General features: G+C 42.0%; 1 protein-coding gene across 1 annotated transcript; it reads left to right on the forward strand.

The window, feature by feature from the left end:
* Nucleotides 1-3,645: 3,645 nt before the first annotated feature.
* Nucleotides 3,646-22,034, forward strand: SLC35E4 (solute carrier family 35 member E4). Its single transcript, XM_089677480.1, has 4 exons — nucleotides 3,646-3,797; nucleotides 4,083-4,155; nucleotides 4,550-5,318; nucleotides 19,987-22,034. The coding sequence occupies exons 3-4, from the start codon at nucleotides 4,685-4,687 to the stop codon at nucleotides 20,424-20,426; spliced, it is 1,074 nt and encodes a 357-aa protein (XP_089533606.1). The 5' UTR covers nucleotides 3,646-3,797; nucleotides 4,083-4,155; nucleotides 4,550-4,684; the 3' UTR covers nucleotides 20,427-22,034.
* The last annotated feature ends 897 nt before the right edge of the window (nucleotides 22,035-22,931 follow it).

Consider the following 22,931-nt stretch of genomic DNA (forward strand, 5'->3'; position numbering starts at 1 on the left):
AGTGAAGTAGAGACGTGAGTGGCAGGGACGTCAGCCAATCCGAGCATGTATGGTGCATAGTAGAAGCCGAGCCCCCACTGCTCATTGTATTCTGTGTGTACGGTTAGTCCCCGTTTTAGAAGGTAATGCATGTAGTAGTGTGCGGTGCCGGGAGACCAGCCGCAGAGATGTGCCAAGGTGTCATCATCAGGTGACATCAGACTTTGCTGGATAGGATATAGGGGTTCCTATAGTGTACACACAGGGGGCCGATCTATACATACATATACTGTATATATATCTATTTATTACAGGTACTTATATAGGGCGGTCAATTTCCGCATCACGTTACATATATATTGTACATTCACATCAGTCCCTAACCCTCAAGGGGCGTACAATGTAAGGTCCCTAACTCACATTCATACATACACATACTAGGGCAATATACCCCAGGTTCACACACAAGCGTTTTCCTCAGCGTTTTGCAGAAAAGCACTACAGTCCATGTAACATGATTTCCTATGCGACGCGTTCACATCTGTGCGTTTTCACCGGGTGCATTTTTTGGAAAGGGTCAGGGACTTTTTTTAACACAAAAAGTTGCGGTTTTGGTTCTGTAGTGCGTTCTTGAAACATTTTTGATGCGTTTTGTGTTTTAAATCTGCCTAGCAACAAGAAAAAAAAACCGCGAAATGCATAAAAACTTGGCAAAACCGCACCGCAAAATGCAATGCAGAAACGGATTAAACGCAAACTGCATAGGTGTGAACCTAGCCTAGGACAGGTTCCAATTAACCTACCAGCATGTCTTTGAAGTGTGGGAGGAAACCGGAGTACCCAGAGGAAACCCACGCAGGCACCAGGAGAACATACAAACTCCAGGCAGGTGGTTCTGTGGCTGGGATTCAAACCAACGACCCTAGTACTCAGTGGTGTATTTAGGTTTTGTGCTGCCCTAGGCAACAAAAATCAGATGTCCCCCCCCTTCCCCCGCGGAGAGAGCCTAACAACGACGAACAACAGAACCCCCCCCCCCCCGTGAGAGCCTGACAGTGACCAACAACCACCCCTGCCCCATCCCTACCCGAGAGAGCCTTCCACTAATACCCCCCCCCCCACCCCTGCCGGTGACAGAGAGACACTCACCTTCACAGCTCTGGACATCCTCGGGAACGACAATTAGGCTCTGCATACACCATCAAGCAGCCCGCAGCCTCTCGGATCACACCCGGTCCCCATGCCGCATATGTCCCTTCTGGGGGGCAGTGCTGCCCCCTAAAAAATGCCGCCCTAGGCAAATGCCTTGTTTGCCTTGTGGTAAACAGACCCCTGCTTGTATTGCCAGGCAGATAGCCACTGTGCTGATATATATATATAAAATAGATCAGGCATGATGATGTGTACAATAAAGACAGGCTGCACACATTGTAGTGATGACGATGATGGTAATAGATTGCAGGATAACCCCATGGTGCCGTGCGCTCATTTACAAAAGATGCAATATGAACGCATACGCAAGAAAAATGAATGTATTCCAATGAGCCTAGTTCACACCACTGCAGAGCTTTCATGGGCGTTAAAAAAAAGTACAGCATGGTGCATTTTTCACCACTGAAACACACTGCAAATGTTAATGAATGTGTGCAAATTTGTGTAAATGCAACTTAGTAAGTGCACGTTTACACCACTACGGGAAACCCGCGTTCTATGTGCATTTCCCATACCGCGCTCAAAACACATTGCCCTTGCAATCTGCAATAGGTGTCAGTGCAATGTTGTCGACACCCTAAACGCAGGCTGAGGCCGCTCTTCACATTTAACACACCTTGTTTCCTCACTGTTTGCCCCAAATGCAGGTCGCAAGCACAGTGCATTTGCCTGCACTAGATCACGTTACAGAAGTACCATGCAATCTGGTTGCAGTGTGTGTTTTTTTAAAGTAGTGCATGCATAGTATAGTGCATTCAGGTAAATGGGCTGAAAATACACTGCACTCAAATCCCACAGGAACGCTATCGCATTCCTGTGTGATTCCTGGTTTGAACCATTCCTAAAATAATCAATTGAAGTAAATGAAAAAAGCTTATTCTAAAAAACTCCCTGCACATACACACAATTGCACATGCAGGGGGCAGCACAGTGCTAAATGGTTAGCACCTCTGCCTGGCAGTACTAGGGTCATTGGTTCAAATCCCAACCACAGCACCACATACCTGGAGTTTGCATGTTCTCCCTGTGCCTGCATGGGTTTCCTCCAGGCACTCTGGTTTCCTCCCACACTCCAAAAACATGCTGGTAGGTTAATTGGATCCTGTCCAAGACTAGGTTCACACCCATGCAGGCTGCATTTGAGCCAATTCTGCACTGCGTTTTGGGTTTTTTTTTTTCATTTTTTAAATTTTGTTTTGTTTCTAGGCAGATTTAAAATGTAAAACGCATCAAAAACGTGGTAAAAACGCAGTACATGCTTTTCTGCAGTGTTTCCATTGAAGTCTATAGAACCAAAAACTCAACTTTTTGCATTTCAAAAAACACACTGGGTGAAAACACACAGATGTGAACATGTCCCATAGGAAATCATGTTAAATGGACTGTACTGCGTTTCTGCAAAGTGCAAAACGCTGCAGAAAACGCTTAGGTGTGAACCTAGGGTAAATTGTCCCCAGTATGTATATATATGAATGTGAGTTAGAGACCTTAGGCTCCATGTACACGGGATTTTTGGAAAACTGCATGATGGAAACTAACTGCTTGAAAACGTAGGTAAAAAACCGTCTGTTTAGCCGCGTTTGTATACCACGTTTACGCACATTTGCGTTTAGAAGGTTTTTTAAAGATAACCTCAGGAGACCTTCCAAAATGCACTGAAAAACAGTAAAAAATTAACTATTTCAGACATTTTGAGAGAAATAGAACAGAAGCAGAGAGAGCAGTATTTGCTGAGATTAGCTTTCTTTTTTCTTTTTTTTTTTTGTGGTGTTTGGATGTGTTCCAGCTCAGTTCTGTGCAGAAATGATTGCAGCAGTGTCTAACATATTTTCTTTCATGCGAAACCTCAAAGTATGATGTACCAGGTCCATCTGAATACCGGGAAAATGTTTTGCATGCATTTTTCAAGATGAAAAAAGGCTCTGGGCAGCATCTGTAAAGGAAGAGTTAAAAAAACATTTCTAAACGAAAACACTTATAAACGCGATTAGCCACGTTTACAAGCGTTTGAAACGCTGATAAAATCTACTGCTGAACGCAAGTTTGGTGCACTCAAAAAAATGACTGTAAACTCAACTGCCTGTAAACGATGATGTGTACATGGACACACAGGAAAACATTAGGGAGAGTTCAGGGGCTGCTGAAAAAAACGCAGAAAAGCTCCTAAACGTGAGTTTATCAGCTGCAGTGTACATGGAGTCTTAGATTGTACGCCCCTTGAGGGTTAGGGACTGATGTGAATGTACAATATATATGTACAGTAAAGCGCTGTGTAAATTGATGGCACTATATAAGTACCTGAAATAAATAAAAGATAAATACAGAAGGGCACGGTGAACGCAGAGATCGTGGTGTAAATGAGCCCTATATGTCCCACACTGGGAGGACTAGCTTTCCACGAAGTGTTTGTTTTTCCAGGGCACAGGATCTAAATTTGGAAAGGTGACATGTCAGGGCTGGGAAGTGGCTGCCAGCGGAGGCAGGGCTCTGCTGTGCCAGTCCTCTGCATGTTCTCCTCAATGACTTCCTCGCTTTGACACCCAGCAAATGAAAAGCCAGTAAGGACAGAGCACGCTGATCAGCCGGCTGATGAATCACCAAGGCAGGCAAGGCAGACATGACTGGTGTGTTATGGTGGGGAGTATTGTGTTGCTATGACACGGTGACTAATGGAAGATGAGCGTGTGTAGTGCTGAATGAGTGCTGTGCCATCCTCCAGCCTCTGTGCTGCTGCTGAGTGCATGGCTCAAGGTTTGGGGAAGGAGGAGCTCACACCATCATCATCATCATCATCAGCACTAGATCAGATGTTTACACTCAGTTCCTGGGGACTGATTCACTGAAACATGTCTGCTGCTCTAATAACAAGCCTGACACTTGCTTTGTTCTAGAGCCTGATAGGACGAGTGAAGGTGAAGAATGGCCGATCCATCGTCTGCCTGAAGGACTGGAATCTAGGACAAGGTAAGGGTGCTTCTTCCTCTGTTGTGGCTGGAGGCTCAGATAGACTGTGACTGATGTCCTAATTATTATTATATACTGACAATGTATGCAGCACTTTATATATTGTACAATCACGTCAGCCCTACCTAAAGGAGCTTACAATCTAACGTCTCTATTTCAGATACATATACAGGCCAATTTAGAGACCTGTCAGCATGTCTTTTGAATGTGGGAGGACATGCAAGTACAGGGAGAGCATGCAAACTCCATGCAGATAGTGTCCTGATTGCCTGATTGCAATTCGAAACCATGTACATTAGTGCTGGGGGGGGGGGGGGGTAGGAATGCTAACTACTAATCCAATGGGTGTTCATGCACATTCCCATTGTTAACACTGTTTCTTCTATGCACACAGACTTCTGCTACATTTTGGAAACCACTGAAGGTATCAGTTGTCACCATTGTTGCGTTTTGAGAAGATCCCCAGGGATGACCTCTCTGTCTGGAGATATTTTAAGTTTATAAGAGTTCTGGACTGCTGAAAGGTTTCATGTGTTTAGCATCCAGCAGGAAAGATGAGGTTGAAATGGAAGCTTCTGATAGAGCGCCTCTTCCTTCCATCATACACAGCAAACCAGAACCAGCGCCTCAGAAAAGTTGTACCACCAAACTCTACCTGATCACTGCCGTGCTGGCCTGGTTAGTGACTGGTACAACCATCTCGAGCCTAAACAAATGGATCTTCGCAGTTTACAACTTCCGGTATCCTTTGTTGCTGTCCTCCCTTCACATGCTAACTGCCATCCTGTTAGACTATCCCATCCTCAGGTTTGGATTGGTACCTGTAAACACTGATGAAGAGCAGACGCTGAATACAAGAGCACGGTTTAAAGTGTTCCTCTTGAGTGTGACCTTCTGCTCCAGCATTGCCTTCGGGAATCTTGGACTGAGCTGTGTTCAGCTTTCTTTTGCACAGATGATCTACACCACAACTCCTATTTTTACCCTGGCTCTTTCTAAACTGTTCCTGGGCACCAAACATCATGCCCTTAAGTACACTGCCATGATACCCATTTGCCTGGGAGCTTGCTTTAGTATTATCGGAGAGGTGCAGTTCAATCAGACAGGATGCATTTACCTTTTTGCCTCCACTTTTCTCAGGGGACTGAAATCTATTCAGCAGAGTAAGTTATTGTACTATATATCATTTTGTTATTATTCCATATTATTTTGTGTTCTTTAATACGAGATTTAGCTTTTAAAGTGAACCTGTGCCCAGACTATACACATTAAAGTATTTACATATTAACAGCAGTTAATGCACTTTAAAACAAGCCCCCACTCACCTCTGTAGCTATAGGCGTTGTAGACAAATCCATTCTACGTTCATAAGACCCTGTTTACACCTGTGCATTTAATGTGTGGTGCGTTAACAAATATCCTGCTTGCTACATCTTTGATGCACATTATATAGAGCTCAATGGTAATATGGCTAAACGCATATAAAACACACCTAAAACATTCACAGATGTGAACTGGTCCTAACAGAAGCACTGAAATCTCAGCAGTTTTTTTTAGAGAACTGGAGTTTGGCTGTGTATCAGCCTTCTACTGTAAACACACAGTAGGTGTTCTAAGCTGTTAGAAACTTTAGAGTTTTTATTGTGATATTTGAGAATAAATATTTTGAGAGTACAAACAGCTAGAGAAGTAAGGTTTGGCTTGTTTTAAAGCTCTTATTTAACTACTTGTAAAGGATTCAGAAATACTGTACAGCTTCCCACCAGTGTGATGCATATGCGGCAGCATGGCAGGTGGGCCCCAAAATCCAGGCATCGCAGATATGCGTCCATGCAGCTCCAAGGTTTTGTGCTGAGAGCGTGCACTGAGTTGACAGTGACAGCTCCTGGTCTCTGTGATTGGAAGCCAGCAAAAGGGGCTCCTAATCACGTAACCAGTGTGACAACCAATGACTGGGATCACATGATCAAGAAGCAACTGTTACCTCCTGGTGTTAATATCCATTTAAAGTATTACTGGCAGGTGGCAGAAAGGGGGTCAGTTTTCATAGTCTGGGCATAAGTGCATTTTAGGTTATTAAACAATTGTTGTTTAACTCAGCATGACTTCAGTGCTGAATGTTGTAGAATGTTTGTAGTACATATGCAGGCAAAACATTTATTACAGTGCTGAGGGGTTAGAAATGTCATATTTGTACTGCTGTATGTGTCTCCCTAGGGTGCTATTCGCTTACTTCTTTTTCTGGTGACAACTTGTCACAACCCCATACAGAGTTTCACAGGGACAGGAAGCGAGGGCAGTGCTTCCCAATAGGAACATAGACAGAAAAATCTAGAGGTTCTAATCCTTAATCGCTTTACCAAACAAAATCTGTTCTTAGTGCAGTGTGTCTCTGTCCCCTGGGACAGAAAGTGAGAAGACCCAGCAATAAAAAACAGACAGTTCTAACTTTGGCTGTAGTGGAGACTTAAAGTGGTTGTAAAAGCTCCAGGTTTTTTACCTTCATGCATTCTATTTAAAAAACCTCTGTGTGCAGCAGCCCCCCCAGCCCCCCATAAAACTTATCTAAGCCCCATCTCGATCCAGTGTTGTGCAGAGCCTCGCCTTTCCCTCCTCATTGGCTGAGACAGCATCAGCAGCCATTGGCTCCCACTATTGTCAATCACAGCCAGTGAGCCAATGAGGAGAGAACGGGGGCAGGGCCAAGCCATGCTCCATGTGTGAATGGACACACAGAGCAGCAGCTCAGGAGCAAGCTTGCTCGGGTGCCACCATAGCCAGCTGTTTGCTATGGGGGCACTAGGTAGGAGGGAGGAGCCAGGAGCACCAGTGGGGGACACAAGAAGAGGAAGATCGTAGCTGTTCTGTGTAAAACCACTGCACAGAGCAGGTAAGTATGACAAGTTTGTTATTTTTAAACAAATAAAAAATCTGCTTTTAATATCACTTTAAAGAGATTTGGTCACTTTGCACCCCACTGATTCTTAGTTTTGCTGCGCTACCCTGTTGCTCCTTTTGTCTTCAGCAGTGGTAATAAACACCTCAAAGTTTCCAGGTTTGGGGAAGCACTTGTTCTTCTCCGCTTCCTATTAGGATACAGTACTCTGTCCGAACACTGTCCTGCAGGGAAGGGGAGAAGGTGATTAACCTTGTGTGAGCTCAGATATTGACCAACATGAAGCTCATAAATGGTTTAGTATGGCCTTTCTTAACCAGGGTTCCACTAACCACTGACAACAATGGTCACTTTAACTGTCTTTAAGGGTGAAATGTTCCCATTGACCACAAATGTAAGGAGCCTTCTTCCCAGTGACCATCACACTAATGTATGGTGAGCTGTAAAATTAATAATTATTAGTAGGAGACTCTTGAGACCACAAAGTTATTTCAAGGGTTCCTCCAGGATAAAAATGTTGAGGAAGGCTGGTTTACACCCATTGCACCTGCAGACAAACATAGCAGCATTAAGCACTTGGAAGGTGTCAGTGGGTGGGCAGGTGCCCTCTCATGAGAACCCTGAATGATTGCCCTGAATGTGCCCTAAAGGTCTGGTATCTCCCTAAAAATGGAAGAGAGGGAGACTTTTGCCCATACTCTGCTGTTACAGATACAGTACCTGCCATGATTCTCACTCAAAAGTGACAGGACCTGTATGCACAATACTTTGATCTTTCATATAGGAGAAAGGACGGTTGCAAATATTGGGCCCTTTTATCTCCAGGCTTTGAACATTTATAGTTATTATGTAAAGTTCTCTAACTGGTTGAGGACTTCCCAGTTTGTCAATATACAGTAGGATTTAACAACCCTTTGATTTACCATTGCTATAACAACTTTCCTTTAAGAGATATTCTTTTTATGTCAGATGGGAGATTTAAAAGGTTGACAAGGTAGGTGGAACAACAAACAGATACAGTATTCACTGTTGTAATTTATAGATATCTATTTTCAATAAATGCTGATTTAGTGCTCAGTCACACCGAATCCAACTTTGAAATCGTGCAACTTCACTTGAAGTCATGCGATTTCGAAGTCGGATGTGAGCGCGACTTCAGGTGTGACTTCCAAGACATCTATGTGACTTCATGCACAGGTGTTTATGCAAGTTGCTCCTGAACTTGTAAAAAGTAGTGCATGCACTACTTTCAAAATCAGCGAAGTCGGAATTGCACCGATATGACTGCTTCAATTGCGGACAATATGGTGCGACTTGTCATAAAAATTGAAACGATCAAATTGCATGACAAGTCACACCGGTATGATCGAGGTCTTAGTACAACAGAGGAAGCATGGAGCTCAACTACCCAGGTCATTTTTACAGTCTGTTGGCCAGAACCAACTCTTGAGGGAGTCTATTCCACATTTTCACAGCTCTCACTGTGAAGAAACCTTTCCGTGTTTGGACATTAAATTTCTTTTCCTCCAGACGTAAAGAGTGCCCCCTTGTCCTCTGTGATGACCTCAGGGTGAATAGCTCTACACCGAGTTCACTATATGAACCACTGATGTATTTATACATGTTGATCATATCCCCCCTTAATCTCCTCTTCTCAAGAGAGAATAAATTCAGTTCCTCTAATCTTTCCTCATAGCTGATCTCCTCCATGCCTCTCATCAGTTTGGTTGTCCTCTGTACTTTCTCCAGTTCCCCAATGTTCTTTTTGTGAATTGATGCCAAAAACTGAACTGCATATTCCAGATGAGGTATTACTAATGATTTGTACAGGGGTAATATGATATCTCTCTCTCTGGAGTCTATACCTCTTTTAATACAAGAGAGGATTTTGCTCACTTTAGAAACCGCAGCTTGGCATTGCATGCCATTATTAAGCTTGTGATCTACCAGAACCCCCAGATCCTTCTCCACCATTGATTCCCCCAGTTGTACCCCCCCTAGTATGTATGATGCATGCATATTCTTAGCCCCCAAGTGCATAACCTTACATTTATCAACAATAAACCTCATTTGCCACATAGTTGCCCAATTAAACAGTGCATTGAGGTCGGCTTGTAAATTGAAGACATCCTGTAAGGACATTATTCCACTGCGCAGCTTGGTGTCATCTGCAAAGACTGAAATGGGATTTTTAATCCCAGACCCTATATTGTTTATAAATATATTAAAAAGTAAGGGTCCCAACACTAAACCTTGGGGTACACCACTGATGACCCTAGACCATTCAGAGTATGAATCATTAACCACTACTCTCTGAATACGATCTTTTAGCCAGTTTTCTACCCATTTACATATGGATTTTTCCAAGCCCGTAGACTTTACCTTACACATTAGCCGTGTGCGGGGAACTGTGTCAAACGCTTTTGCAGAATGTAAGTATACCACGTCCACCGCCACCCCTCTGTCCAAGGTTTTGCTCACCTCCTCATAAAAAGAAATCAGATTTTTTGACAACTTCTCTCTTTCATGAATCCATCATGTCTGTTGCTAAAAATATTTTTTTCCATCAAGAACTCATCTATGTGGTCTTTTATTAAACTCTCAAGTATCTTCCCAACTATAGAAGTTAAACTAATAGGTCTATAATTACTTGGTAACAGTTAGAAACAATGGCTTTGAAATGCCAGAGCTCAATTCTTTTAGGACGCGTGGGTGTTTGAGTTGCATTCTCCCCACTTCTTTATAGGAGAGAAGACCGTAAACATTTGGACAATATTAACTAAGTGTTTGCTTAGGGCATATTTCATAAGGGAGGCCAGGGGGTGCTAAAAACAGGTAGTTAATTTGCATTTTTATCTCCCCCGATTGCCCACCCACAAGTAAGTGGGCATGGTGCTGCTTAGGTGAGTACACATTGCCATGTTCACCTCCTGAACACCTACATACCACCTTTTACCAACCACTGAAAAGTGAACCACTGCAGAGTTTTTTCCAGAGGGGGGGGGTGATAAACACTGCTGCTAGTGTGAAAGGAGCCTTGATGAGCTTTGGCCAACAGTGTCTGCAGGTACTCCATTGTTTACATTTATTTTGCTTTGAATTAAGTGGGTCATCATTTATTGTTGTCGGTAACTAAATTGAGAAGATTTCCCCTCGATTTTAATTCCTGTGACACCAGGAAAAAATGAGGGGAACTGAAGGGAACTTTAGACTCTTGGAAAGGAAGCAATGGGACAGAGATAATGTTAAAAGGCAGGTTAAGGTTCCAGTCATTCCCAAAACTGAAAATAAATGTTTTAACAGGAGTTGGGCTTTAAGGGCCAGTTCACACTACATGCGTTTCAGTTGCTTTTTTTCTGCATCCAAAACGCACAGAAAGTAGGTTATATGGTTGTCAATGTCATAGTTCACATCAGTGCTTGCAGTTCCAGTGCGTTCCGGCTGCAGAAAAAAAAGTAGAACAGGCTGCATTTTTCCTGCAGAGAACTCTACAGGACTGCGGTAAAACGCATCAAAAACGCACCGGAACACAATTGAATGCACCAAAATGCACTGGAACACACATGTCCCTATTTAAATTGAAGAAAAAGAGAGGGGAAAAAATTAACTGGAAAACATCAAAAACACATCAAAGAAGAATGTCACCAGCACACTGAGGATCACCAGTACGGGTCCAAAAGTTTTAATGAACGATCACATAGTTACAGCAAGGCAACGTTTCGGAGTGTCGCAGGACCTCTTTATCAGGCATGTGAAGGGGTCCTGAAAGACTCTGAAATGTTGTCTTGCTGTAACTATGTGATCGTTCATTAAAACATTTGGACCCATATTGGAGATCCTCGGTGTGCTGGTGACATTCTCCTGTGCTGATTCTGTTTAGTTCCTGCCGACAGTAGCTGCAGTACTCTTATACACACAGCCATTTTTAACACAGGAACTTCTGCGTTTGGATTGTACTTTTATTGCATTAAAAACACATCAAAAACGCACATGCGGAAACGCATCTGGAACGCATCTGGACTGCGTTTCTATGGTGTGAACCGGCCCTAAAGGTTTATCTGGAAGTCAGCGAAGATAAAGAACACAGCTGGTCTTTTAAAATGGAGACATGTAGAAAAGGAACAATACAACCAGCAGTATTGTGTGCAGTAAATGTGTGGTTTCTGCCTGTGTGTTTCTAGGCAAATGTTATGACGTCCGTTCAATGATGTACATATAGCATGCAAAACTGAGCTGTTTAAGCACTTACAAATACAGTTTTTCTGCCACATAAGGCCTCATTCACATAGGCACTGATGCTCGTACACAGGGAATTGGCCATTTGTTTATGCGGCTAAAGCCGCCAGGTGCTGTTTGTGGGCAGCAAGTCTATCAGTAAATAAACAATTAACCTGCACTCCTATGTGTTGAACAATTTGTCACCAAAATAATTAAGACAATAAAACAAAAAAATATGTACTGAAACAATGCTGCTGCTCAAAAGTGCATTACACTAACACATCATATTTACTAATAAACACAGCGCAAAAAAATAATAAAAATAAAAAAAAGTCCATAATATCAAGTACTTCGTGCTTATGTGCTCCAATATGATATCACGTGCTCAGAAGAAAGAAGAAATGTATTTATATATATATATATATATATATATATATATATATATATATGTATTTACTTTTGGATCATTCTTCTGAGCCCGTGATATCATATTGGAGCACATAAGCACGGAGCACTTGATATTGTGACTTAATTTTATTTTTATTATTTTTTGTGCTGTGTTTATCAGTAAATAGCAAGTCTATGAGGACACAGAAGGCTGCATGACTCCAGCCACATAAACATATGGTCATTTCACAGTGTATGGGCCTCTGTGCCTGTGTGAATAAGTAGAACTTGTGGTAAGACATTTATTTTACATATAAGGATACATTTTTTAAAACGGAAGGTATTTCTGTGTTCTGGATAGAATGAGGAAGGAGTTAGAACTTCTGTCTGTTTTTTTTTTTTGTGTCCATGTTCCCCTAACTTCCTATCCAGAAGACATGACAGGAAGTGATATAAATCTCCTCAAAGGGAAATCACAGCTTTCACAGTCATCTCTGTTGGGAGTTTCCCATAATATTTGTTTCTGCTATCATTTTCTCTTACTTTCTTGTGACGTCTTGTCACCTTCCTGTTGTATCATTGAGGTTGTCCATCATAGTGATGTGCCATAAACTTACAGGACTCAGGAAGGGAAAGGCTCACTCTTAGGCCCATTTCACATTGGCTGTATCCTTTCCGATCAGCAGGGGATCTATGAACAGCTTCCCTGCTAAATCAGAGCTGAACAGTACAGATTTCATGTTTGTGACATCCATGTCTGTTCAGTATTTTCCAACCCAGATCTTAAAGTGATATTAACTACTTTCCTACCAGGCACTTTTACCCCCTTCTTGCCCAGGCCAATTTTCAGCTTTCAGTGCTGTTGCACTTTGAATGACAATTGCGAAGTCATGCAATACTGTACCCAAGCTAAACAAATAAAAAAAGACCAAACATTTTGAAACAAAAAACACCAATCTGCGCTGATGAGGCTGCACTGATGGGCATTGATGAGGCTGCACCAATATGCAGCACTGATGTGCACTGACAGACATCACTGATGGGCAATGACAGCCAGCACTTATGGGCACTGATAGCCAGCACCAATGGGCACTGATAGCCAGCACCGATAGGACCTATTAGCCAGCACTTATGGGCACTGATAGCCAGCACTGATGGACACTGATAGCCAGCACTGATGGACACTGATCGCCAGCACGTATGAGCACTGATAGCCAGCGCTGAAGGGCGCTGATAGCCAGCACTGTTGGGCACTGATAGCCAGCACTGATACAAAGCAGTGATGGGGCTACACTGATGATAAGGGCACTGATGATCAATGCCCTGATGATCAGTATAGATGTCCCCTGTGATAGCCAGGCACTGATAGCCAGCACTGATGGACACTGATTGCCAGCACGTATGAGCACTGATAGCCAGCACTTATGGGCATTAATAGCACTTATGGGCACTAATAGCCAGCACTGATGGGCACTGACAGCCAGCACTGAGGAGGCACTGATAGCCAACACTGATGGGCACTGATCGCCAGCACGTATGAGCACTGATAGCCAGCACCGATGGGCACTGATAGCCAGCACTGTTGGGCACTGATAGCCAGCACTGATACAAAGCAGTGATGGGGCTACACTGATGATAAGTACACTGATGATCAATGCCCTGATGATCAGTATAGATGTCCCCTGTGAGAAATGCCATTTACCGACTCTCCTCTCCTCATGCATTGTCAGCATGAGGAGAAGCCTGGTGATAACTGGCATTTCTTACTTACACTGTGACCAGCTGTGTTTGGACAGAAGGTTTTTTACTTTCATGCATAGAATATCTTTAGAACCACTTTAACAGACCCATGTTACGTCTATGGGCAGGTGGATGTAAATGGACGTGCGTCTGTTTGCATCCTACTTCTTCAGAGCCATCACATTTAGATCTGAAAAATAAAAAAGGACCTTTTCCATTTTTTTTTTTTTTTTTTTTAGCTGGACAGACTTTGAAGTAATTGAATGTAAATGGTCGCATGCCTGTTTACATCCACTTGTTCATAGACTTACATGGAGCTTCTGTTCGGATCTGCCTGAGAAACTGACAGGTACATCTGAACTGAATGACTGTGTGAATTGCACCTTTCTGGTCTATTTATAAAATGATTTGCTTTGCAAAATGTCTCATTATTTGAACAAGGTGATGAATAATACCCATAATGTTTGTAAACTGTGTGTAATAGTTTCTTTGTTGCCTTTCGCTGGCTAAGTGTTACATTCCCTAATATTCAATCCTAAGAGAAAAATAGACATTAACTCCTTGGCGCCGGCGCCTCCCGGCCCTTTAGGGGTTTCAGAAGCCGGGAGGCGGGGCTGGGTTTTAGGGTCATGTGACCACCGTGATTCACTGTCATGGCAGTCACATGATCGGGAAAGGTCCCGATCGCAAGAGAAGATCGGGACCTTTCTGTGTGTACCGGACATGTGTGCTGGGATTGTGCAGGGTGCGTGCTCTCAGCACATATGTTTTTCTTAATTGCACGCAAATGTGCGGCCGCTCGTCGTCAAGGCCCAGACGCCGGGAGGTCACACATTTGCGTAGGGCCGGTGCCAAGAGGTTAAGAACATTCAACCATGAGAGTTAAAGAACATTCACCAATAGAGAAAATAAGCTATAAAACTAAGGCTAAACACATTTGACCCACAGAGGAGATAACATGAAGGAGACTTCAGCACTGTGTACAGTCTATAGGGATTCCTGTGTGAACACCCAAACAAATGGGTGTTTGGCCAAAAGGACTTTGTATTGATTTTGAGGGGGATGAGACCCCACAAAAAAAAAAAAAAAGAAAGAAATAGCATGGGGTCCCATCAAATTCCATGTCAGACCCTTTGGGGTTGATTTACTAAGAATAAGGTGAAGCAATAAAAGTTAGACATCAAACTTCAACTAATTGAAACAATTTACAGTCACAATGGCAGGTGTCCTGCCCAGTCGTCAATCTACTATAGGTCGGGCGGGACACTCGCTGTTGTGACTGGGCGTCATATGACATCCTGTCAAAACAAGCCGCTCATGCGGCTGCAGGGCCGCGCAGCGGCGCAATCTGTCAACGCCTGTGTGCACAGGACACAGCCGATGACATATCACTACACTGGCCCATTGCCAGTGTCATGTGACCGCTGTGACCAATCACAGCAGATCACATGTCAATCGTATACAATGGATGGCTTCCTGTCATGCCATCCATTGTATACAATTATGTTGTTAGCTGTGACTGGTCAAGGCAGTCACCTGATACAGACAAGGACAATTACAGCCCATCTGTATCATGTGATCAACTTTGCCTAATCACAGCAAAGACTGAATGAATCAGTTTCATTCAGTAACAATGATTGCAAATATCAATGAAATACATTGGTATTAGCAATTATATTGTGGTAGAAAAAAATCCTGATCACTTGCCCAGAGTAGTTCAATGTTACTATGGTAACACTGTATTGCTTTGGTCACAGTGTGCTGAAAAATAAAATAGTAAAAAAAAAAATGTCATAAAAAATAAAAAAAATAATAGAAACATTTGAAAAAAAATACGAATTCAATTATTATTATTTTCACCAAAGAAATGTAGCAGAATACATTTTGACCTAAATTTATGAAGAAATGTTATTTATTTGCAAAAATTTTTAACAGAAACAAAGAAAAGTGCTTATTTTTCAAAAGTTTTTTTTCTTTTTGTTTTATTTAGCAAAAAATAAAAAACTCAGTGGTGATTAAATACCACCAAAAGAAAGCTCTATTTGTGTGAAAAAAATGATAAAAATGTCATATGGGTACAGTGTTGCATGACCGAACAATTGTCATTCAAAGTGCAACAGCGCTGAAAGGTGAAAATTGGCCTGGGCAGGAAGGAGGTAAAAGTGCCCGGTATTGAAGTGGTTAAGATCTTGCTGTGGTGAACAGAAAAGCGACTTTAGTTAGGAAAATGCCTGTTAGTAAATGTAAAATTTTGAGTGTGGAATCTGATTGGTTGCCATCAACAAGTCATCTTATTAGGTTCTCTTTTTGTAAATAATAGTGCTGACTTCTTGTCAGTTTTTATTGGTCATGTTGTTTTCCTGAATCTGATTCACACAGTGTTGCAGTCCTGCCGCTCAATTTAATTGTGAATGATGAAACCTCTGGCAATGATGTCAGGAATATGAAGCCGGGCACATAGTCTGCCATTGAATACTGATGTAAACAAACAAGTGTGCAAGCTGTTGCTGAGCGAGATGAGAAATACCTGAGGTAGTCTTCTCAGTGTATTATTAAATCAGAGCGTCTGCAGCGTTCACTGGAATTGGATTATGTTTATTATAAGATCATCACTTCATTATGCTGCCATTATTTATGAAAAACAAGTGCCAGTAAAGTGTCTCATTTGTGGATTAGCAAAACTGTATTCAGTGGGCAGACATCTCCATGCACAACATGCTGGGATCTGTAAACAGCAGGAGGAATGACAAACACAAATCTACCTGTCAAGCTGGTTTTTCAGGAAATGTTCTGAATGTTTTAACAGCCCTCTGCTGTACAATGCTCAGTCCTGCAAGCATCAGATGGAACTGTTTTGATTACACACCTACAGTAATTGTCCTCCTGTATCACAGTTACATGGTATGCTGCTCTGCATACCTGTCTAATTTCAATGATCGGATTAACAAAGATATACACCAAATCAATAAAAGTGTGACAATTTGTTAATTTGTTGCATGGTAATGGCATGCTGTTGGTCCATACAAATCCATTTCTCCCCTCACTCCTGCAGTGCTGCTGTCTGGACATCCTCAATATAGGATTTATGCCACTGTGGTAATGGTGTACATTTCTGAACAATTTTGAACTTGTGGCGCAAGTGTTTGATTGCCCTCCAGAGGATTTACCCCCCTTCCTGACCAGGCCATTTTTTGAGATATGACACTGCATTACTTTAACTGCCAATTGCGCGGTCATGCAACACTACATAAATGAAATTGATGTCATTTTTTTCCCACAGATAGAGCTTTCTTTCGATGGTGTTTGATCACGCTTGCGGTTTTTATTATTTGCGTTATAAACAAAAACATACCGACAATTAAGAAAAAAAATATTTTTGACTTTTTGCTATAAAACATATCCAATAAAAAAATTTAAAAAATCTAATTTCTTCATAAATTTAGGCCAAAATGTATTGTGCTACATGTCTTTGCTAAAAAAAAAAATCTGAATACGTATAAATTAATTGGCTTACATAAAAGTTATAGCATCTACAAATGGCGATTTATATACTGGAATTTGTATTAATTTTTTCTTTTATACTAGTAATGGCGGTGATCAGAAACTTATAGTGGGACTGCGGAGGGCATTTTGACACTGGGTGAGAACTAACTAACTGCCACTGACATCCCCAGTGACACTAATACTGTAATCAGTGCTAATAAAAAGCACTGACACTGTACTAATGACACTGGGCAGGAAGGGGTTAACATCTGGGGCGATCAAAGGGTTAACTGTGTGTTGTGTTTTACTAGGGAGACATGCTGTTTTGTATCTCCCTTCTGTGCTGTGCAGAGAGATACAAAACAGCATGTCCATGTTGACAGTAGAGAGACCTGTGTTGTTTACAATGTACTAATGACACTGGGCAGGAAGGGGTTAACATCTGGGGCGATCAAAGGGTTAACTGTGTGCTCTGTGTGTTTTACTTTTTGCTGTGTGTGTGTGTGCTTTACTGGGGGGGCATGCTTTTTTTATTGCTCTGCTATATAAAACAGCATGCTGGAGCTGACAGGGGCAAGATCTTAATTGTTTACATACAGACCTCTCCCCCATCAGTGATAGTCGGCTGGGAATCACCGGTCGGGACCTGGTGATTGACACTTCTAGCCGCCAATAGCACGCCCCCTTCCAGAAAGTGCAGATCACATATATATATATATATATATATATATATATAAATACATGATTTTGCGCAGCCCTGTCGCCCTGTAGCAGTATTTCTGCTAAAGGGCAGAGGGCAAGTGATTTGGCACACCCTATCAGACAATAATAGAAACTGTCGCAAATCAGTTTTAGCAGCTGGCACAACTGACCTTGGCATCAATTTGGCATACAGAAAATGCACACGTTTCCAGTAAAAAAAGAAATACACATTTCCCTTAGTTAACTCCCTCAATGTATTTAGTTCCTGGAACCATAAGTAATGATTTTTTATTTTTAAGCTAAGTACATTTTCTGCAAGTACAAAAAACTTCCAGTTAATCCTGATAGAAAGCCAGTATCCTTCCACCTTTCTGTGTAGTAACCAAAATCTCAAACAATCTTATCAGCCTTCGCAGCTATCTTCTGTGGACTACAAAATAACACCCTTAATGTGATGGAGAATAGGGGGGCATGAGTTTAGTTCTAATCAGGAGAAGGGATGTGAGGGGGCAGTACTTCGGGGGAGGGATGTGAGGAGGGAAGAGGACAGTACTGTGGGGTGGGGGTAATCAGGAGATGGAGGGGGCAGGACCGAGCCATGGCTCTGTTTGTGAATGGACATGCAGAGCAGTGGCTCGGGAGAGCACCCGACAGGAGGAAGGGGCCAGGAGAGGTGGTGGGGGAGCCGAGAAAAGGAGGATCCAGGCTGCTCTGTGCAAAACCATTCCACAGAGCAGGTAAGTATAACATGTTTGTAATTTTTAAGAAAAAAAACAAGACTTTAGTATCACTTTAAGTTTTATACAGTTACAATGTGCTTTTAAGGCCCCTTTCACACAAGCTGACTGATCGGGTCCACCTATCAGTTTTTCAGGTGGACCTGATCGGACCACCCATTGTTCTCAATAGGGAGGTGGATGTAAACGTACATGTGTCCCTTTACACCCGTCTGCATCTAATCCGGTCACCAAAAACAGACAGATGGAGATCCTTTCCCTAGTCCATCCAGTGTACATCCAACCGCACAAAGAGGAGAGTGGGCTGTGTCTTTGTCCACTGCATAAGTGGAGCGGACATGGACCTGTCATCCACCTGCTCAGCGGGCATCAGTGGACAGATTCTCCACTGACAATGCGAATTCACTTGATGGAGTGCATCCCTTGTGAAAGGGGCCTAAACTTAATTGAATCAATGACTACTCAGTTTCATAGCACGGCCCCCTCCCTTCTTCTGGGAGTGTCTAGTTACACTCTGTGCTGACCCTGCTCCTCCATCCCTCCCCTCACCTACCTACATAACCTTGCTGCTGGTGAGAATGGGACTACTATAGAGTGTCACTTAAGTGACAGCTCTGAGTCTGTTGGGGCTGCTGACATACCATCCAAGATAGCAGTGCCCAACAGCAGTCCCAGGACAGTTGGATGTCTGTACAAGGGAGGCTTTTACAGGTAAATAACATGCATAAAATACACTAAATTAACATGCAAACTTACTGGAAGATTGTGTTGGAAAAAATGAATGGCCTACAAAAGGGTTTCTTTAACCAAACATTCTACTGCGGACAGGTGGCTCCTACAGGAACAACCTTCTTCTGGGTTCAGGGTACAAGTGCATGTCCTCCCCCCTCTCCCCACCAACTTCTACAGCGGGCATCTGTCAGCAGGTTCCAGCCAGTAATTTTTGGAACCTGCTGATCGGCTGTATCCAGTCCCAGCCCAGATCCCTGTGTTGACAACCAACACAGGGCTCTGTACAGAGGGAATGACAGGGAGGGAGGAACAAATAGATTTTTAGTTAAAAGCAACACACATTAACACTTGTTAGGCACACACTTAACCTCTTGACAGTCCCACTATAAATCGCTGATCATCACCATTGCTAGTATAAATATAAATTCCAGTATGTATACTATAGTTTGTAGATGCTATAACTTTCACACAGACCAATCTATATACACTTGTTTAGATTTTTTTTTTAGCAAAGACATGTAGCAGAATACATTTTGGCCTAAATTTATGAAGACATTTGATTTTTTATTGGATATGTTTTATAGCAGAAAGTAAAAATTATTTTTTTTCCATTCATATAACAAAAAAAAGAAACCCGGTGTTGATAAAATACCACCAAAAGAAACCTCTATTTATGTGAAAAAAATGATATAAATTTCATTTGGGTACAGCGTTGCATGACTGAGCAATTACCAGTAAAGTATCGCAGTGCTAAATAGTAAAAAATGGCCTGGTCATGAAGGGGGTAGAACCTTCTGGAGCTCAAGTGGTTAAATGTACAGCTATCCTTAAAATAAAGTCAGTAAATGCATAATAAAATGTATATATGAACAGAATCATTTCATGCTTGCTTAGAGCACTTTATATTGAATAATGTTTTTGTTTTGTTTTTTTCAGGTTTACTTCTTAAAGAGGAGAACATTCATTCTGTTACACTGCTGTACCTGATGTCCATACCCAGTTTCTGCATCTTACTAGTTTCTGCAGTGTTACTAGAGAGAGGGGTGGCGTGGGAGAGGCCACCAGACAGTGACAGTAAACTTTGGCTTTTCATCCTTCTTAGCTGCTTGGGATCTGTTTTGTACAATTTGGCAAGCTTCTGTGTCATCACACTGACCTCAGCGGTCACCATACATGTCCTTGGCAACCTCAATGTGGTGGGAAACCTTGTCTTATCCAGAGTGCTCTTTGGAAGCCACCTTACGGTACTCAGCTATATCGGCATTGGTCTCACCTTGGTAGGGATGGGCTTGTATCATAACTGTGACTCTATTGTTAGATATATTAGCTCCAGGAGATCTGTGCATGTTACAGAAAAACACACAAAGTCTGAGTAACCAGTCGTTCTGAAGGTTTCACCAGTAAGGATATCTGTTTGTACGTGATAAAAGAGTTATCTGCTACGGGATGAATGAAGCGTTCACTGAATCCAAGTGAAGGTCGGGCAATGCCAAAGCTTAAGAGGCATCAATGACTGTTTCTTTCCAGAAACAATTTATTAATATAGATCTTGTTTTTTTAGTTTTCTCTGTTTTTCTTTTTCAGATGAATTATATATTTTCGTATCTCTAATATATCCTGCAATATGCTCCAACGTATAATACATGGAAAAACAGCCAACACAAATACTATGAATTTTTAGAAGTGCAAAATACTCCATGTCATGTGTTTGTTAGCAACTGATGTCCATGTCGTGTTTGTCTTTCATTAAGGCCTCATGAGGCTGGGATATACATATATATATATATATATATATATATATATATCATCACTGCACTACAGTACAGTTTGCACAAGAAAAAGCACAATGTGCCAACATTGATCTTAATGTGTGTTTAGCTATATAACACTTCTGAATGGGATTTCCTAATAACATAGGGGCCTATTCTTATTTCTTGCTTCTCATAACAACCAGTCAGAATCCTTGTTTTATTTTGAACTGTGGGCTAAAAGAATGACAGTTTGAAGCTGATTGGCTGCTATAGGCATTTAGCGTGTTTTCATCCATAGACCACATAGTGAGCAATGGTATTTGTGATATGGACAACTTTTACTACCTATGGACCTGAGAAGGTTCCTGCCTAATCAATCTGATATTGTTCAGTTAATGATCTGCACGTGGCAGCATCGCTCAGATCCAAAAGGCTTTCGGGATGTTTACTTGCAATGCATATACCTGTATAGGCAAGCATTCATTTATGAAAAATGATGGTGATTGGATAATGTCTACACATCCATCTCTAATCTAGTAGTTGTATGTAAACTGATGGGAGATTTAACTGCAGTGATTGGGCAAAGATCTGCACTTGTAGGGTATTCCATAACAAGCACATGTGATTATTGTGAACAGTGCAGATTGTTGAAAAATATGTTTGATGGATCCTGAACCTTCCCTTTTCCTATGTAGGAGAGGGAATGTTTGGCCCCAGTAATGCATTGTTCTCTAACTTAACTGTCCAAAACGAAAGCACAAAACAGTAATTGGCTGTTACAGGTTGCTGCATATCATTGCCTTTGATATTACTATATAAGGCCCCTATTTTATTATTACAGATAAATGAACACATTTCTCACTACTGCTAAAAACAAAGGGTGCTAAAAGCCACAGAGGGAATTTAGATGCTTTATGTGAATTCCTAGAAATAAAACAGTGACACTTTGTTCTGCTGTGCGTATTAATTACTTTGTCCTGTAAACCTAATTTAATAGCTACAATGAGCTGTGTTGATTCCCTCTGTAAAAACATCATCTCAATGAAGCTACCATAGCCATACTGTTATACTTTGTCATATTGCTATGTATTATCTTGGTTTTCCTCGCCCAGGTACACCATCTGTAAACTGTGATGATTCATGTAAAATGAATATTGTATATTGTTTGACATAGTGAGTGTCCCAATGTATCTGCTGTAAATATTTATAATAAAATCAGTATTACGATGTTTAGTGCTGGAGTTTCAGGACCTTTTTATATGGGAGATTCTTGATTGCAATACTATGGATGCCATGGGGTGTTCACCTCAGTTGACTGTTCTTAGTGAAATATGGACGCTGTAGTGACTTAAAAATGCTTGTTGCCATACTGTTTCTGGATTCAGACCTTGAACAGGCATGAAGATCAGGAAAGTTAGTGTCAGAACACCTAATTTGCATAGTTCTAATTTAGTGACCTAAAAAGTACTGAAGCCTCTTGATTCTTATGACAGTCAAGGAACTCTTATTTTTAGAAGTAATTAGCAGTTTTCATACTTAGGCCCCTTTCACACTGAAGGTTTGATCAGGTCCGCCTGTCAGTTTTTCAGGTGCACCTGATCAGACCCTCTATTTTGCTCTATGAACCGGCGGATGGAAAATAGACTTGTTTCCACCTACCTTCAGTCCAATCAAGACTGCTTAAAAAAAAAACGGAAGGGGATCAATCTCCGTCCATCTAAGTGGATCGGATAGGAGGGCAGTCAGGTGTAAACAGACAGCGTAGTCTATAAGAAAGCATATGTTCACTCTTTGTGTTAAGGTCCACTTTAGCCGCCTCCTGCCTCCCATACAAGGAAATGATGGGAGGGCGGCGTTTTTCTTACTCTAGGGGGATATCATATGATGTCCTCCCACTCTAGCTGCGCATGCGCACCCGTGTGGTGTCCCTGGGACACAGCGGATCACCAATCGCAGTAAAGAGGCGATGACGTCAGCTCTATCATGTGATCATTTGTGTCCAATCACAGCTGGTTGCATGTAAATAGGAAATGCCGGTTTCCGGCAGTCCTCTCCTCAAGCTGACAGCACGTGAGGAGAGCCGGTAGTCGGCATTCCTCAGAGGGGACATGTACACTGACCATTCATGAT

Source organism: Staurois parvus, unplaced genomic scaffold (genome assembly GCF_062004578.1).
Source record: "Staurois parvus isolate SC_StPar_1 unplaced genomic scaffold, SC_StPar_1.0 ptg000014l, whole genome shotgun sequence".
In the NCBI taxonomy this organism is placed as follows: Eukaryota; Metazoa; Chordata; class Amphibia; order Anura; family Ranidae; genus Staurois; species Staurois parvus.

Bases quoted from the DNA above. Each gene is read 5' to 3' on its own strand.
- SLC35E4 (XM_089677480.1), top strand. From the start codon at position 4,685: ATGTGTTTAGCATCCAGCAGGAAAGATGAGGTTGAAATGGAAGCTTCT. The intron at 5,319-19,986 runs GTAAGTTATTGT...TGTTTTTTTCAG, and splicing joins ACTGAAATCTATTCAGCAGA to GTTTACTTCTTAAAGAGGAG.